Source organism: Oncorhynchus mykiss, chromosome 17 (genome assembly GCF_057628025.1).
Source record: "Oncorhynchus mykiss isolate SJ-2025 chromosome 17, ASM5762802v1, whole genome shotgun sequence".
NCBI lineage: Eukaryota > Metazoa > Chordata > Actinopteri > Salmoniformes > Salmonidae > Oncorhynchus > Oncorhynchus mykiss.
Window position 1 is genome coordinate 48,708,409 of NC_143038.1, and position 19,126 is coordinate 48,727,534.

Sequence of the window (19,126 nt, forward strand, 5' to 3'; positions counted from 1 at the left end):
GTCTGCATCGTTTCTTTCTACTGTTCCGGTATGTGATGACAAACACTTGTCAAGTTCCTGTTATTGTTTCTGATGTAATTACTGTGTGTTTATGGTAATTGTTTTTAGCATTGTGACTTCTCGGCAAAGGAACATAACCACAATATTAACTAATTACTTCATTATTTGAAATGTTAGTTTGTCTTTGACAGAAACATTGATTTATGATCTAGGAATAATTGATTGTATTATATTCTTCTCTCTGTCAGGAACAGAACCCTATTCTATTCTTATCTCTGTCAGGAACAGAACCCTATTCTATTCTTCTCTCTGTCAGGAACAGAACCCTATTCTATTCTTATCTCTGTCAGGAACAGAACCCTATTATATTCCTCTCTGTCAGGAACAGAACCCTATTCTATTCTTGTCTCTGTCAGGAACAGAACCCTATTCTATTCTTATGTCTGTCAGGAACAGAACCCTCTTCTATTCTTGTCTCTGTCAGGAACAGAACCCTATTCTATTCTTATCTCTGTCAGGAACAGAACCCTATTCTATTCTTGTCTCTGTCAGGAACAGAACCCTATTCTCTTCTTATCTCTGTCAGGAACGGAACCCTATTATATTCTTCTCCATGTCAGGAACAGAACCCTATTCTATTATTCTCTCTGTCAGGAACAGAACCCTATTCTATTCTTGTCTCTGTCAGGAACAGAACCCTATTCTATTCTTCTCTCTGTCAGGAACAGAACCCTATTCTATTCTTATCTCTGTCAGGAACAGAACCCTATTCTATTCTTATCTCTGTCAGGAACAGAACCCTCTTCTATTCTTCTCTCTGTCAGGAACAGAACCCTATTCTATTATTCTCTCTGTCAGGAACAGAACCCTATTCTATTCTTGTCTCTGTCAGGAACAGAACCCTATTATATTCTTCTCTCTGTCAGGAACAGAACCCTATTCTATTCTTGTCTCTGTCAGGAACAGAACCCTATTCTATTCTTCTCTCTGTCAGAAACAGAACCCTATTCTATTCTTGTCTCTGTCAGGAACAGAACCCGATTCTATTCTTCTCTCTGTCAGAAACAGAACCCTATTATATTCTTCTCTCTGTCAGGAACAGAACCCTATTCTATTCTTCTCTCTGTCAGAAACAGAACCCTATTCTATTCTTCTCTCTGTCAGGAACAGAACCCTATTCTATTCTTCTCTCTGTCAGAAACAGAACCCTATTCTATTCTTCTCTCTGTCAGGAACAGAACCCTATTCTATTCTTCTCTCTGTCAGGAACAGAACCCGATTCTATTCTTATCTCTGTCAGGAACAGAACCCTATTATATTATTCTCTCTGTCAGGAACAGAACCCTCTTCTATTATTCTCTCTGTCAGGAACAGAACCCTATTCTATTATTCTCTCTGTCAGGAACAGAACCCTATTCTATTATTATCTCTGTCAGGAACAGAACCCTATTCTATTCTTCTCTCTGTCAGGAACAGAACCCTATTATATTATTCTCTCTGTCAGGAACAGAACCCTCTTCTATTATTCTCTCTGTCAGGAACAGAACCCTATTCTATTCTTCTCTCAGTCAGGAACAGAACCCTATTCTATTATTATCTCTGTCAGGAACAGAACCCTACTCTATTCTTCTCTCTGTCAGGAACAGAACCCTATTCTATTATTCTCTCTGTCAGGAACAGAACCCTATTCTATTCTTCTCTCTGTCAGGAACAGAACCCTATTATATTCTTCTCTCTGTCAGGAACAGAACCCTATTCTATTCTTCTCTCTGTCAGAAACAGAACCCTATTCTATTCTTCTCTCTGTCAGGAACAGAACCCTATTCTATTCTTCTCTCTGTCAGGAACAGAACCCTATTCTATTTCAGCATGGTGAGATCCAGGAGGAGACAACAGTCTATTGTTTAAGTCCCTATCTAAATTTGTGACCAATAATGCTTCAAATAGCCATGCTCTCATGCATTTAACCATACACACACCACGTGCCAAGCTAGCCCTTACCGCAAAACTCAATCCCGCTGCCATGACGCATTGACAAGCACACACACATGCACGTGCACACGCACAAACGTATATATGTGTGTGTGTTAGCGATGGGGTCATGGTGTGGGCAGAGACTGTTATTTTTAGGGGAAAATGAGCACTAGTGGAGACAGCAGCAGAGCAGGCACCAGGCAGAGCATTAAAATACACACACACACACACACACACAGTAGAGAAGAGAAGAGAAGAGGCAATAAAAGCTATGAAATTAACCTCCCGTCTGGTTTTCTAATCCCCTGGCCCCAACAGGTTGAGACGGCTGTGTGTGTGTGTGTGTGTGTGTGTGTGTGTGTGTGTGTGTGTGTGTGTGTGTGTGTGTGTGTGTGTGTGTGTGTGTGTGTGTGTGTGTGTGTGTGTGTGTGTGTGTGTGTATGTTTCATCAGACATCCACAATGCAGTTGTGCTTTTCCTCTGGTATTATTAGGGCTCTATGTTAGCCTGTGTGTTAGCCTGTGTGTTAGCCTGTGTGTTAGCCTGTGGGTTAGCCTGTGGGTTAGAATGTGTGTTAGCCTGTGTGTTAGCCTGTGTGGTAGCCTGTGGGTTAGCCTGTGGGTTAGCCTGTGGGTTAGCCTGTGGGTTAGCCATAGCATATTAGAGTGAGCGGCAGGGGGTCTGGGGACAGGCCGCTGACAGGAGGACAGGAATGTGACAACACGACTACAGCTTCATCACACCACTTCGTCACCACTGGTATTTGTATTTGCTGTGTGTGGTGTGTGTCTGTTTGCAGTGTCTGAGTGTAGTGTGTGTGTCTGTTTGCAGTGTCTGAGTGTAGTGTGTGTGTCTGTTTGCAGTGTGAGGCGCCACAGTGTAGTGCAACGCCAAGGTCCCTGCTTTCTCTGGTTACTGATCAGCTGCCATCTCTTTATCGCCTGCCTGAAGCACAACTGACCATGGCCTTACAGTCTATTTCACACACACCAATGCTGCTCCAAGGTGGTACTGCTCACAGCGTGTAAACCCTCATCAGACAGTCTAGAGAATCCTGAACAGGTTTGTCATTTGACAGAGCCAACATGGCGCAGTAAAATAAAAACATATTCTTTATCATAACAGACTAAGTTTAATATTTAATTGTCTTTGAATTTATATTTACTTATAGTTCAGCTTTAACTAGAAGAGCATTACCATCGTTTATTATCTCATTTCTTTACAACAAACCTGACAGCATATCAACTCAACACCTGTATTAAAACCAGCAGGTTCATGGTCGGCTTGGTTCAATCACCACTGACATTGGTCCTTAAAGGCTAATGGGCTTTATTGAGTTAAAGGAGATACATATATAATTTTTTTATAAAATGTCCATAATATATCTGCAGTAATAGTGGAATGACACTGCTTCACAATATATTTTCACAAAATCGCATTCTAAAATGCAGACATTCTATTTGACAACAGAAGCCAGACCGGCGTATGTTGTCAAGATGGGAAAACTGCACCCTCCCTCTCTTACATTGGTGTCACTCAAATGCATGGTCATCTCCTCCTCCTGCACAACGAACAATGGCAGACTGGCAGAATGGGCCGATGTAGAAATCCCTCTGTCATTTCTGGGTTTCTACAATTCTACAATCTTTGCTGAATGTCAGTTTATTTGAGAAAACAAGCACTGATTTGTGTTGGGAATCATTGTACCATTTAAATAGCTTTGAAATATCTTTTCAATAACAAAAATAAATAAATTATAAAGCTGTTTGAAGTTAGTGGAGGAAACTGAAAGTTAAATAGTCTCCTCCATGATCCATGCTATCCGGGATCCTTGGGGTGTTGGATAGCGCTAACCTTTCCAGGATGTTGTGGAAAATGGGATGCGGGGAAGGGGGGAAGTTGTTTATATTCAGCCTAAGAGTTGTTGCAATTCATCTAGCTTCCACATGGACAAGATATTCTACATATAGCACCTTTAATATGTAGCTACTGTGGCATATTCCTTCAAACTGGGAGATCAAGTCAAGCAATAGTCTATGAAAACACTGCATGGGTGTTTAAAAAACAATTACTCAATGGATTTGAAGTTTCAAATGCGATGACCAATCTAAAACAAATAAACGAGGATTATGATCTTCTCCCCAGGGGCAATTCACGCCGGCTTATGCTGAGTAAATAAATGAAATTGAAGCAAGAAACCAACACATCTAACCGCTGACGGGTCGCACGCACTCCGCTTTCCCTTTGACGCATGCCAGACGTCTGTCAGTTATATGATGACGCGTCTAATCCCCCTCACACACACACACACACACACACACACAGGAGCCAGCTGTTTACCGGGCCTGGGAGCTGGAACCCCTCGAGTCTCGAGCAGGTGCAAGTCACTAGCGCTAGGAGAGGAAAGGAAAAGGAGAGGAGGGTGAAAAGAAGGTGTTGACAGATAAACTAATGAACAGTAGTACTGCAGGCCAGTCAGCCTTCTGGGGAGGCTGTAGGAGCATGACTCAGCGCTTAGTAGCCGATGAGTGGTTTAGAGAGGGAACCCGAAATTCACACGGGATTTCAGGCAATAAGAAAATGATTTAGGCCAAAACCAAATAGTTCACTCAACAGTGCTCTATCAAACTGTTATGACTAAAATAATTCGCTTACCCAAAATCTTAAGCAAATTCGAAAGATAATTTTAAACATTCATGAGATTTGGCAGGCTTAACGAATTGTATCCTAAATTGGAATCAATGATTTTCTCTGTTGTTTTGAAGAGCCCAAAAGGCAAAAAAAAAGCATGCAATTAGGTTATCCCCCCAAAATGTGCCCTAATAATTGTTCTAATAATTGAATAACTCTTCCATCCGCTGACAATGTTCAATAGAATGGGAATGTTAGAATAGCCTACACTGACTAACGTGCGTGATAAAATGAAACACCGTCACTAAAAACGTAAATAAATAATTGGATCGACTTGGAAATCATGATGACGTCATTGAGTTATGTATTAAACAATTGTATCAGCTATTACCTGTAGGGTAATTTAAATGTATATCTGCATGTCGCTACAGGCCTTTTCGATTTCAGCAAAGAACAAAACAAGTATTTAAAAGATTATTGAGATCACCAAGAGAACATAGGCCTATAGAAATAATTTAGGCTATTTCATTTTTTCTGCGTTAGCCTAGACAATTAAAATGCGCTGAGCCATAACAAGTTGAACATGTTTCAGGAATTGTTTTTTATATAGACGTCTACAAAATGTGGACAATTATTCTAAATCGACCCTTTCATCGAAAACAGCTATTTTTCGTTAAATAAAGTCTAAATCTCCTGCTCGTGTTCAATGAGCCTGCATAACAGACATTAATAAGGAAATAACTCTGGGAAATAATACCAGCATGATGACATGCTCAGTAGCTCGAAATAATCTATTCGATCATATTCGATTCATTCATGAGATATATTGTGGATAGATTTGTATTAATGTGTATAAAGATCCACAGTTATATGCCCATGATTTCGATGCCTAAATTAGGGTATTACTTTCGAATTTCAAACCTCTTTAATAAAATGTACAAATTAATTAACATTTTGTCCATAGACCTTCAAAATGTAGGATACCTGACCTACATAAATATTTTTATTATTGTGCAAAATAGACCAGGCCAATACATAGGCCTCATTTAAATGTATCACGCCAGTGACTGTTCACATGATCTGACCTAGAGAAAGTTTTCCTCCGCAGTGTTTCCTCTCTCGTCTACCTATGCTGTTCCCACCTGACAGGTCTCCTACCGGGCCCGGGGAGACGGGGCTATGGGTTCAGGGGTGAGGGGGAGAGCTGTACATGCTCCCGGTCTGATCCCTCAAACAGAATAATCATATTTAGCAGACTAGCGAGGGTTTTCACTTCGCGTGGAACATGCCTGCACACGCCCGCGTTCTGCTCTCTCACCACGCCTTGAGTCAAAAAACACGAGCTGTCATCAAACCCTGTAGCAGTTATGAATAATCCACCATCTACGCATAATATAATCACAAGGGCTGAATGGGTGTATCATTTGAAGACATTGTAATGTATTGGGATACTATGCATTCATCATGTATACAATCTATAAATGCTTAATGCAAGATTGAATCATGGATATATGAACTCAAATAATGATCAGAATTGGGTAGGGCTATCCTCCTGTCTACAGAGCCCATTTCTGTCATACATGCACGATATTAAGTTCACCAGTTATTCTCTACATGCCTCTCGCCATATGATACAAACACTAATCATTGAAATAAAAGTTGGTCACACAGTCTTTTAATGGTAAAAAAGAAGGGCAGTAAAACCGAGTTGTTGCTCAGCTCTTTCTCTTGAGGTATGCAGACCCACCTAACCACCTCCCACGAGCTCCTCCGAGAGCAAGCACGCACATGCGACGGAACAGCGAGGCTCGCGCAGTGGGGAGAAACAGGCAACAATGTACAATGTGTCCATAGTGTAGTCTAGACCTAGTGACGTACTGTGTAGCCTACCCTTCACATTGCAGTGCCCAGGAGACAACTAAGACGGACAACTATGTTTTTTTCTTACCAGGACAACTGAGACTGACAACTAATGGTGTTTTTAGACACATAGCCAATAATGGAATAGGTCATTCCACACTCAAGATGCCCTAAAAGTGACTTCAGCGATGTAAACAGCGAGGTGAGAGATGATCCTTATTGGACATAGGTGCAGACTGCAGACCAAATATAAGATTGTTAAAACGTAGCCTTTAGCATAATAAACCACAAGGATACTGCCGGCTGGATGAGTGGCCTGGTCACTGGTCGGGTTAACATTTAAACAAGACAGGGCATTGAGCTGTGACCCTGCAGACAAAACACAGAGATCACAGAAACAGGGGCAGAGACAGCGAAAATGACAGAAAGAATGACAGCGTTGGTGATAATGACAGTAACAAGGAAACTAGGAAAGTAATAGGTGGTTTGAGGATAGATGGGGAACATGTTTTAGGAAGAGGCGAGGGAGGTAAAAGGAGAGAGTGTGTAAAGGGATGGGATGTGTAGGCAAGGCAGAGGTTGTGGGCAGAGAGGGGAAGATGCAGAGGTTAGAGAAAAACAGAGAGAGAGTTGGAGTCGACAAACTTCACTTACAGCCAGTTACTGGCGTTGGCCGAGAGCAGCGCGAGGAAGAGCATCAGCAGGGACCGTAAAACATATTCAGCGGTCATCTCGAGCGCTACCGGGGGAGAACGAGACCAAAGAGAGTTAAAATAATCCACACAAGGTATGGCGGTGATCTCTGCGGGGGGAGGGATGAGAGGTGGCAGCGATGGTCTCGTGAAGAACCGGAGATACGTGGGATCCCGTTAAAGACAGTTAATCCATTGTCACACATCCACAGAGATCCACCGGAGAGGCGCGAGACTCACAGCTGTATCGCCCGGTCCGTTCGCCTCCCGCTCTCTCTCCACAGAGAGAGAGAGGAAAAGAAGGGAGGAGAGGGAAAAGAGAGGATGCTAAAAATACGGTAAAACTCTCTTCTCTGTGCCACGGCGCCAAACTCGGGCAGGCTGGGAATGAATTGGACCCTTCTTATTTCACGTGTTTACTCTCGTTCCCGTTTTCTTGGTAACACTACAGGGCGCGCGAGGAACGGGCAGTAAAAACCTACAGATTGGAGTTGTAATCCTTCAGGTGCTCCTCGAGACACTCCTTGATTACGGTATTATTGCTGCTGTGGTCCATTCCAAAGGATGGGCTATTGTTCTCTCCACGTTGTCACACACACGTTCACTTGGAAACACACTCTTCACACACTATTTGACACACACACTGTCTGTCTCTGTGCGTCAGTTCTGTGGATGGCACTCTGCGAGGGGAGACAGGGTGAAAGCTGACTTTAGTGGAGGGGCGGCGCGAGGCTAAAGGGAGGTATGGGAGTGAGTTTGGAGATGAAGGCGGGTTTAGTGCGTTATGAAGGTATTGTGTGTGTGTGTGTGCGCGCGCGCTCCGTTTTAAAGCTCTCCTGGGAGGATGCAATAGCGCAGCCATTTACCATGGCTGGATGGACGTCGAATACTTGTATCATGGCTGACCTGGCTGCACACACACACACACACACACACACACACACACACACACACACACACACACACACACACACACACACACACACACACACACACACACACACACACACACGTTGGCAGAGTCTTGATCCCCCTGTCCCACTCAACCAAATATTCTGTGGTCAGAAGGCTATTTTAAGCCTCACTGAAAACCAGTGCATTTTAGACTGGGGCATTAATGGTGACAAGGGTACAAGTAGTAGCCTAGGCAACAAAGGTATAATAATAATAATAATAATAGGAAATGGTTTAAAATGCGTAACGATGTAGGCCTAACCCATGCTCATCACAACAATGTCCAGAAACCTATCTGGAATTATTTTCAATGAAAAATGTCTTGTACACAGAAATTATCACACCAGAAACTTCCATGTCAAAAATGGCATATTCATTTGCAGAGGTCGTAACAAAGAACTACAGTTCAGTCATTTCACCGCGCGGGCAGCCTACATCAGAGCTTGGAGTTCTAATCTCATTGTGTGTGTGTGTGTGTGTGATCTAATCTCATTTCACTTATTGGGTTTTAGGGAGCTAAGAATACACCAAACCAGCGCAAGACACTGCAGCCACGCGGCACCAGCTGTAATATGGCTTCTGCAGTCGCCACACACACACACACACACACACACACACACACACACACACACACACACACACACACACACACACACACGCGCATGCGCGCACGCACACACACATACATGCGCACGCACGCACGCACACGCACACACACACACACACGCACACGCACACACACACACACACACACACACACACACACACACAATGAAATGTGCAGCCACTTGGGCGTGAGAAGGTGGACAAAACCTTTCCAGTAACTGAGTCAGACTGAAAGATCATAACTGAGCTTCTGAAGGACAGGTTGAGTTATAGCATCAGTGAGTTGTTCTGGACATGCATGTTTACAGAAACAATCACTGCTTTGATTCCACAGGATCTCACCGCCACCCTATATAATATAGCTCAAATAATGACTTGACAGATGTTATAAACAGTCATAACAGCTAATGACAAGTGAATGAACTCGGTGATGATACCGACCATGATGCATTATGCTAACCAGGCTCAGTCTGAAGATGAGGTCCTAGAATTGCCAACAGAGGGGGACAGTGAGTAATGTTGGGAGGTGTGTGAAAATCAGGATCAGAATTGTGTACTGGAGCACGCGTGCGTGCGTGCGTGTGCGCGCGCACACACACACACACACACACACACACACACACACACACACACACACACACACACACAGCTGCCCAGAGTTCTATTGGGCTGATCTGATTTACTGGTCTTTGGCCGTGGGACAATCCCACAGGAACAATAGATGTGATTAGTTGTCCTGCAGATGCCAAGGACGAGGTGTGCCTGTGGAAGTGTGTGTCTGTCCTTTATCCCCCCTTCTAGTAGGCTGTCAACCAGATCTAAACACAACTATCCTCTATGGTACATTCTTATTGCCATTCTTACAAGGACATTACTGTCTTGGAACATTGGTGCCAACATGGCTTCCATTAAAACTGTCAAATTCAAACAGTACAGTACCATTAGTCCTTGGGTTACTCTGCCCATGAGAACTCAAGTGTGTGTGTTTCCTTGCGTTCCTCTCCGGTGTGTCCCTGGGGTGTTTCCAGTCAGCCTCATTACCTATAAATTACCTCCCGTAATGTCCCGTGTGTGTGTGTGTCTGTGTGTCTGTGTACATGTGTAAGTATGTTGTAAGTGGCTGCCAGTCCCCTGCTGTGTGTTTAAGTGAAATTAGTGCAGGCATGCGCTGCCTGTGAAAGAAACCAGTATCCCTCTATGGACCCCAGGGATCTGGGCCCACTACAAGCAGCACGCAGCCAGCCCACACACTACACCCAGCACGCAGCCAGCCCACACACTACACCCAGCACGTACCTGTGTACAGTATGTGTGTGTGAGAGAGATGAAGCTGTGTGAGAGGGGGTCCTGGGAGAAAGTCCTGAGTCAGAACAGCGTTCCACTAACAGCCTTGTCTCCATAGCAACATGAGCTGGCTTATCCATCCGTCACGAAGGCATTCTGGGAGGACAGGTTTTATATAGCCTTAGCCAGCATGCTTGGCCCGTTACCCTGGAAACACTAATGTCACAGGACCCCCGTAACATTTACCCCTGGGCCTCTGACACACACACCCACTACAATACACTACAATACTCTGCACGTCTGGTACCGTAAAACTTCCCCCTGCGTGAGTTCTGATTATACAAGTCTCTAGCCCCCCCCCTTCTCTCTCAGGACCACGAGGGAAAGTGTCTGTCTCTCATCTAAGATCACATCAGGTTAAGTGTGCATTCTCCCCACTCCTCCTCCTCCTTGCTCAAACACACACACACACACACACACAAACACACACACACACACACACACACACACACACACACACACACACACACACACACACACACACACACACACACACACACACACACACACACACACACACACACACACACACACACACCTGCAAATATTGACCGTGTGGATGTTTCTCATACAGGGTAGTGTGTGTGGTCAAATTGCGGCGCTCTAATTGTTTGGGTGTCAGGTTGCATGGTTCAGGTCTGGACACTATTTATTGACATGACCTTGACGACCACATGACCATGACCTAGCTCAACTGTATTTGCAGAGGATATCTTCACATACTAAATGAGCAGAATTCTCTCTCTCTCTCTCTCTCTCTCTCTCTCTCTCGCTCTCTCTCGTCTCTCTCTCTTCACTGCCTGTTGATAGAAGGTGGTTGGTTACTCAGTAACAGGGGTCTCTCTCTCCCCCTGACCTCTCTGTGCCCCAGCCTAGAGGTCAACCCTCCTCCTCTCCCTCCCACTACTCATCCCTCCTCCTCTCCCTCCCACTACTCATGCCTCCTCCTCTCCCTCCCACTACTCATCCCTCCTCCTCTCCCTCCTCTCCCTCCCACTACTCATCCCTCCTCCTCTCCCTCCCACTACTCATCCCTTCTCCTCTCCCTCCCACTACTCATCCCTCCTCCTCTCCCTCCCACTACTCATCCCTCCTCCTCTCCCTCCCACTACTCATTCCTCCTTCTCTTCCTATGTTCTTTCCAGAGGTCAGACGAACAACAAAGTCCTGATTTGTGTTGGAATACATCATTAGTAGAACTCTGGGTAAAAACTTGTCAAGAGTGGCTCTATATGTGTGTGGGTGTATTGCATCGGTGGCATATATTGACAGTATACATTTCCTCCAGAGGAATCAGAGTATTCACTGTGTGAAATAACTAGGCCTGATATCTGGGAGAGTGATGATGGGGTCCTGGAGTTTAGTGTGGTAAGCTGGATGAGAGGCAGGAGAGAAGGGTCAGGGGTGTAGAGGTCATGAGAGGGGTGCCAGGGGTTAGGCACGTAAATGAACAGCTGAGTGCTGTGATTTAGTCAGTATAAAAGCGGTCCAACTGTCATAACAAAGAGCCCTGACAGAGAGGAGGGAACCGCAGACAAATGGGAGTCGGTCAGTGGACCCCCAGAGCCCCCCCCCCCCCCCCCCCCCACACACACACACAAACCCACCGCTCTGATGACAGACAAAGGGAAGTCAGCCCCAGGGGCTCATAGAGAGGGTCAGAGACAGACTGGGTTCTGAAGGGTGTCCCTCTGTCACCTTTCCAGAATCTTTTGAGTCCTCTCCCCCTGTCTGTCCCTCAGTCCTCCTCCTAAAGCCCTCTGAAGCCTTTCATAAGGGCTGCGTGTGGCCTCTACATCCTATTGGTCTCAGATGAAACTCTTTCATTCAGGGCCCGGGGCCATGATGATGGGACTACACTGAGCCCCCCTGACCCAGCCCCCTCTCCCTGCTGGGGCATTGTGCAGGTGATTTTGGAGAAGCTTTGGCTTATTCTAGCCAGCAAACATTCTTACAACTTTACAACTCACTGCTATAACTGTTCCTCTGTCTGGAGATACAACTCACTACTATAACTGTTCCTCTGTCTGGAGATACAACTCACCACTATAACTGTTCCTCTGGAGATACAACTCACTACTATAACTGTTACTCTGTCTGGAGATACAACTCACCACAATAACTGTTCCTCTGTCTGGAGATACAACTCACTACTATAACTGTTCCTCTGTCTGGAGATACAACTCACTATTATAACTGTTCCTCTGTCTGGAGATACAACTCACCACTATAACTGTTCCTCTGGAGATACAACTCACCACTATAACTGTTCCTCTGGAGATACAACTCACTACTATAACTGTTCCTCTGTCTGGAGATAACACTCACTACTATAACTGTTCCTCTGGAGATAAAACTCACTACTATAACTGTTCCTCTGGAGATACAACTCACTACTATAACTGTTCCTCTGTCTGGAGATACAACTCACCACTATAACTGTTCCTCTGTCTGGAGATAGAACTCAACACTATAACTGTTCCTCTGTCTGGAGATACAACTCACCACAATAACTGTTCCTCTGTCTGGAGATACAACTCACTACTATAACTGTTCCTCTGTCTGGAGATACAACTCACTATTATAACTGTTCCTCTGTCTGGAGATACAACTCACCACTATAACTGTTCCTCTGGAGATACAACTCACCACTATAACTGTTCCTCTGGAGATACAACTCACTACTATAACTGTTCCTCTGTCTGGAGATAACACTCACTACTATAACTGTTCCTCTGGAGATACAACTCACTACTATAACTGTTCCTCTGGAGATACAACTCACTACTATAACTGTCCCTCTGGAGATACAACTCACTACTATAACTGTTCCTCTGTCTGGAGATAACACTCACTACTATAACTGTTCCTCTGGAGATACAACTCACTACTATAACTGTTCCTCTGTCTGGAGATACAACTCACCACTATAACTGTTCCTCTGTCTGGAGATAGAACTCAACACTATAACTGTTCCTCTGTCTGGAGATACAACTCACCACTATAACTGTTCCTCTGTCTGGAGATAACACTCACTACTATAACTGTTACTCTGTCTGGAGATACAACTCACCACAATAACTGTTCCTCTGTCTGGAGATACAACTCACTACTATAACTGTTCCTCTGTCTGGAGATACAACTCACTATTATAACTGTTCCTCTGTCTGGAGATACAACTCACCACTATAACTGTTCCTCTGGAGATACAACTCACCACTATAACTGTTCCTCTGGAGATACAACTCACTACTATAACTGTTCCTCTGTCTGGAGATAACACTCACTACTATAACTGTTCCTCTGGAGATAAAACTCACTACTATAACTGTTCCTCTGGAGATACAACTCACTACTATAACTGTTCCTCTGGAGATACAACTCACTACTAAAACTGTTCCTCTGTCTGGAGATAACACTCACTACTATAACTGTTCCTCTGGAGATACAACTCACTACTATAACTGTTCCTCTGTCTGGAGATACAACTCACCACTATAACTGTTCCTCTGTCTGGAGATAGAACTCAACACTATAACTGTTTCCTCTGTCTGGAGATACAACTCACCACAATAACTGTTCCTCTGTCTGGAGATACAACTCACTACTATAACTGTTCCTCTGTCTGGAGATACAACTCACTATTATAACTGTTCCTCTGTCTGGAGATACAACTCACCACTATAACTGTTCCTCTGGAGATACAACTCACCCCAATAACTGTTCCTCTGTCTGGAGATACAACTCACCACTATAACTGTTCCTCTGGAGATACAACTCACCACTATAACTGTTCCTCTGGAGATACAACTCACTACTATAACTGTTCCTCTGTCTGGAGATAACACTCACTACTATAACTGTTCCTCTGGAGATACAACTCACTACTATAACTGTTCCTCTGGAGATACAACTCACTACTATAACTGTTCCTCTGGAGATACAACTCACTACTATAACTGTTCCTCTGTCTGGAGATAACACTCACTACTATAACTGTTCCTCTGGAGATACAACTCACTACTATAACTGTTCCTCTGTCTGGAGATACAACTCACCACTATAACTGTTCCTCTGTCTGGAGATAGAACTCAACACTATAACTGTTCCTCTGTCTGGAGATACAACTCACCACTATAACTGTTCCTCTGTCTGGAGATAACACTCACTACTATAACTGTTACTCTGTCTGGAGATACAACTCACCACAATAACTGTTCCTCTGTCTGGAGATACAACTCACTACTATAACTGTTCCTCTGTCTGGAGATACAACTCACTATTATAACTGTTCCTCTGTCTGGAGATACAACTCACCACTATAACTGTTCCTCTGGAGATACAACTCACCACTATAACTGTTCCTCTGGAGATACAACTCACTACTATAACTGTTCCTCTGTCTGGAGATAACACTCACTACTATAACTGTTCCTCTGGAGATAAAACTCAACACTATAACTGTTCCTCTGGAGATACAACTCACTACTATAACTGTTCCTCTGGAGATACAACTCACTACTATAACTGTTCCTCTGTCTGGAGATAACACTCACTACTATAACTGTTCCTCTGGAGATACAACTCACTACTATAACTGTTCCTCTGTCTGGAGATACAACTCACCACTATAACTGTTCCTCTGTCTGGAGATAGAACTCAACACTATAACTGTTCCTCTGTCTGGAGATACAACTCACCACAATAACTGTTCCTCTGTCTGGAGATACAACTCACTACTATAACTGTTCCTCTGTCTGGAGATACAACTCACTATTATAACTGTTCCTCTGTCTGGAGATACAACTCACCACTATAACTGTTCCTCTGGAGATACAACTCACCACAATAACTGTTCCTCTGTCTGGAGATACAACTCACTACTATAACTGTTCCTTTGTCTGGAGATAACACTCACTACTATAACTGTTCCTCTGGAGATACAACTCACTACTATAACTGTTCCTCTGGAGATACAACTCACTACTATAACTGTTCCTCTGGAGATACAACTCACTACTATAACTGTTCCTCTGTCTGGAGATAACACTCACTACTATAACTGTTCCTCTGGATATACAACTCACTACTATAACTGTTCCTCTGTCTGGAGATACAACTCACCACTATAACGGTTCCGCTGGAGATACAACTCACTACTATAACTGTTCCTCTGTCTGGAGATACAACTCACTACTATAACTGTTCCTCTGTCTGGAGATACAACTCACTACTATAACTGTTCCTCTGTCTGGAGATACAACTCACCACTATAACGGTTCCTCTGTCTGGAGATACAACTCACCACTATAACGGTTCCGCTGGAGATACAACTCACTACTATAACTGTTCCTCTGTCTGGAGATACAACTCACCACTATAACTGTTCCTCTAGAGATACAACTCACCACTATAACTGTTCCTCTGGACATACAACTCACTACTATAACTGTTCCTCTGTCTGGAGATACAACTCACTACTATAACTATTCCTCTAGAGATACAACTCACTACTATAACTGTTCCTCTGTCTGGAGATACAACTCACTACTATAACTGTTCCTCTGTCTGGAGATACAACTCACTACTATAACTGTTCCTCTGTCTGGAGATACAACTCACTACTATAACTGTTCCTCTGTCTGGAGATACAACTCACCACTATAACTGTTCCTCTGTCTGGAGATACAACTCACTACTATAACTGTTCCTCTGTCTGGAGATACAACTCACTACTATAACTGTTCCTCTGTCTGGAGATACAACTCACTACTTTAACTGTTCCTCTGGAGATACAACTCACCACTATAACTATTCCTCTGGAGATACAACTCACCACTATAACTATTCCTCTGGAGATACAACTCACCACTATAACTGTCCCTCTGTATAGAGATACAACTCACCACTATAACTGTTCCTCTGGAGATACAACTCACTACTATAACTGTTCATCTGGAGATACAACTCACTACTATAACTGTTCCTCTGTCTGGAGATAGAACTCAACACTATAACTGTTCCCCTGTCTGGAGATACAACTCACTACTATAACTGTTCCTCTGTCTGGAGATACAACTCACTACTATAACTGTTCCTCTGTCTGGAGATACAACTCACCACTATAACTGTTCCTCTGTCTGGAGATAGAAGTCAACACTATAACTGTTCCTCTGTCTGGAGATACAACTCACCACTATAACTGTTCCTCTGTCTGGAGATAACACTCACTACTATAACTGTTCCTCTGGAGATACAACTCACCACTATAACTATTCCTCTGGAGATACAACTCACCACTATAACTGTCCCTCTGTATAGAGATACAACTCACCACTATAACTGTTCCTCTGGAGATACAACTCACTACTATAACTGTTCATCTGGAGATACAACTCACTACTATAACTGTTCCTCTGTCTGGAGATAGAACTCAACACTATAACTGTTCGCCTGTCTGGAGATACAACTCACCACTATAACTGTTCCTCTGTCTGGAGATAACACTCACTACTATAACTGTTCCTCTGGTGATACAACTCACTACTATAACTGTTCCTCTGTCTGGAGATACAACTCACCACTATAACGTTTCCGCTGGAGATACAACTCACTACTGTAACTGTTCCTCTGGAGATACAACTCACTACTATAACTGTTCCTCTGTCTGGAGATACAACTCACTACTATAACTGTTCCTCTGTCTGGAGATAAAACTCAACACTATAACTGTTCCTCTGTCTGGAGATACAACTCACTACTATAACTGTTCCTCTGTCTGGAGATACAACTCACTATTATAACTGTTCCTCTGTCTGGAGATACAACTCACTACTATAACTGTTCCTCTGTCTGGAGATACAACTCACCACTATAACTGTTCCTCTGTCTGGAGATACAACTCACTACTATAATTGTTCCTCTGGAGATACAACTCACCACTATAACTATTCCTCTGGAGATACAACTCACCACTATAACTGTCCCTCTGTATAGAGATACAACTCACCACTATAACTGTTCCTCTGGAGATACAACTCACTACTATAACTGTTCATCTGGAGATACAACTCACTACTATAACTGTTCCTCTGTCTGGAGATAGAACTCAACACTATAACTGTTCCCCTGTCTGGAGATACAACTCACTACTATAACTGTTCCTCTGTCTGGAGATACAACTCACTACTATAACTGTTCCTCTGTCTGGAGATACAACTCACCACTATAACTGTTCCTCTGTCTGGAGATAGAAGTCAACACTATAACTGTTCCTCTGTCTGGAGATACAACTCACCACTATAACTGTTCCTCTGTCTGGAGATAACACTCACTACTATAACTGTTCCTCTGGAGATACAACTCACCACTATAACTATTCCTCTGGAGATACAACTCACCACTATAACTGTCCCTCTGTATAGAGATACAACTCACCACTATAACTGTTCCTCTGGAGATACAACTCACTACTATAACTGTTCATCTGGAGATACAACTCACTACTATAACTGTTCCTCTGTCTGGAGATAGAACTCAACACTATAACTGTTCGCCTGTCTGGAGATACAACTCACCACTATAACTGTTCCTCTGTCTGGAGATACAACTCACCACTATAACGTTTCCGCTGGAGATACAACTCACCACTGTAACTGTTCCTCTGGAGATACAACTCACTACTATAACTGTTCCTCTGTCTGGAGATACAACTCACTACTATAACTGTTCCTCTGTCTGGAGATAAAACTCAACACTATAACTGTTCCTCTGTCTGGAGATACAACTCACTACTATAACTGTTCCTCTGTCTGGAGATACAACTCACCACTATAACTGTTCCTCTGTCTGGAGATACAACTCACTATTATAACTGTTCCTCTGTCTGGAGATACAACTCACTACTATAACTGTTCCTCTGTCTGGAGATACAACTCACCACTATAACTGTTCCTCTGTCTGGAGATACAACTCACTACTATAATTGTTCCTCTGGAGATACAACTCACCACTATAACTATTCCTCTGGAGATACAACTCACCACTATAACTATTCCTCTGGCGATACAACTCACCACTATAACTGTCCCTCTGTCTAGAGATACAACTCACCACTATAACTATTCCTCTGGAGATACAACTCACCACTAAAGCTGTGCTTCTGCTCTAGGCATTTTGTTTGCCACCCTGTTGTGCTGTCTATCTGTCTCAGCATCTTCTCTGCTGTCACTCTGTGCTTCTTAATGTTCTCTGTCTGTCTGTCTGTCTGTCTGTCTGTCTCTCTGTCTGTCTGTCTGTCTGTCTGTCTGTCTGTCTGTCTGTTTAAGCCTCATATTTTATGAATGCCAAGCTAACGACTTAGGCAATATTGCAAATTAGTGCTGTCATATGTGTTCTCCTGAATCAACACCTACCCTATGTGTTAATTATTATTACCGGCCTCCAGACTAACATTTTCCCCTGGTGTCAGTAACTTTTACAGCTGGTGGCACCAGCCCATGATTTGGTCGGACACATGTCATCAGTAATCACTTCAGAAAGTAATTCATAGTACTTTATTAAGAAGTAAAACAAATAGACTATTGAGGTATTGTCACGGCCGTTAAAAGAAGAGGACCAAAGTGCGGCGTGCTGAGCGTACATGTTCCTTTTATTAATCAAAATGACGGCTAACAAGTCAATAAACACTACAAAAACAAACCGTGAAGCTCAAAGGCTATGTGCCCTAAACAAAGTTAACTTCCCACAAAGAAAGGATGGAAAAAGGGCTACCTAAGTATGGTTCCCTATCAGAGACAACGATAGACAGCTGTCCCTGATTGAGAACCATACCCGGCCAAAACATAGAAATACAAAATCATAGATAACAAAACATAGAATGCCCACCCCAAATCACACCCTGACCAAACCAAATAGAGATATTAAAAGGCTCTCTACAGTCAGGGCGTGACAGGTATTCAAGAAACAAGTTGTTTAATCTAACATGTACAAGCAGGAATGCATGATTCAGGATATTGTGATGTGCAACGTAATCTAGTTATTTGTCATGAATTTCGGGTGAACAA

General features: G+C 43.4%; 1 protein-coding gene across 1 annotated transcript in view; it reads right to left on the reverse strand.

Annotated features, from left to right (window-relative positions):
- wnt4a2 (wingless-type MMTV integration site family member 4a2) overlaps positions 1–7,368 on the reverse strand; it is a 41,076-nt gene extending 33,708 nt beyond the window's left edge. Inside the window, 1 exon segment of the mRNA NM_001281339.2 lies at positions 7,120–7,368. Coding sequence (NP_001268268.1) covers positions 7,120–7,196 — 77 coding nt within the window. The 5' untranslated portion in view covers positions 7,197–7,368.
- Positions 7,369–19,126: the final 11,758 nt, after the last annotated feature.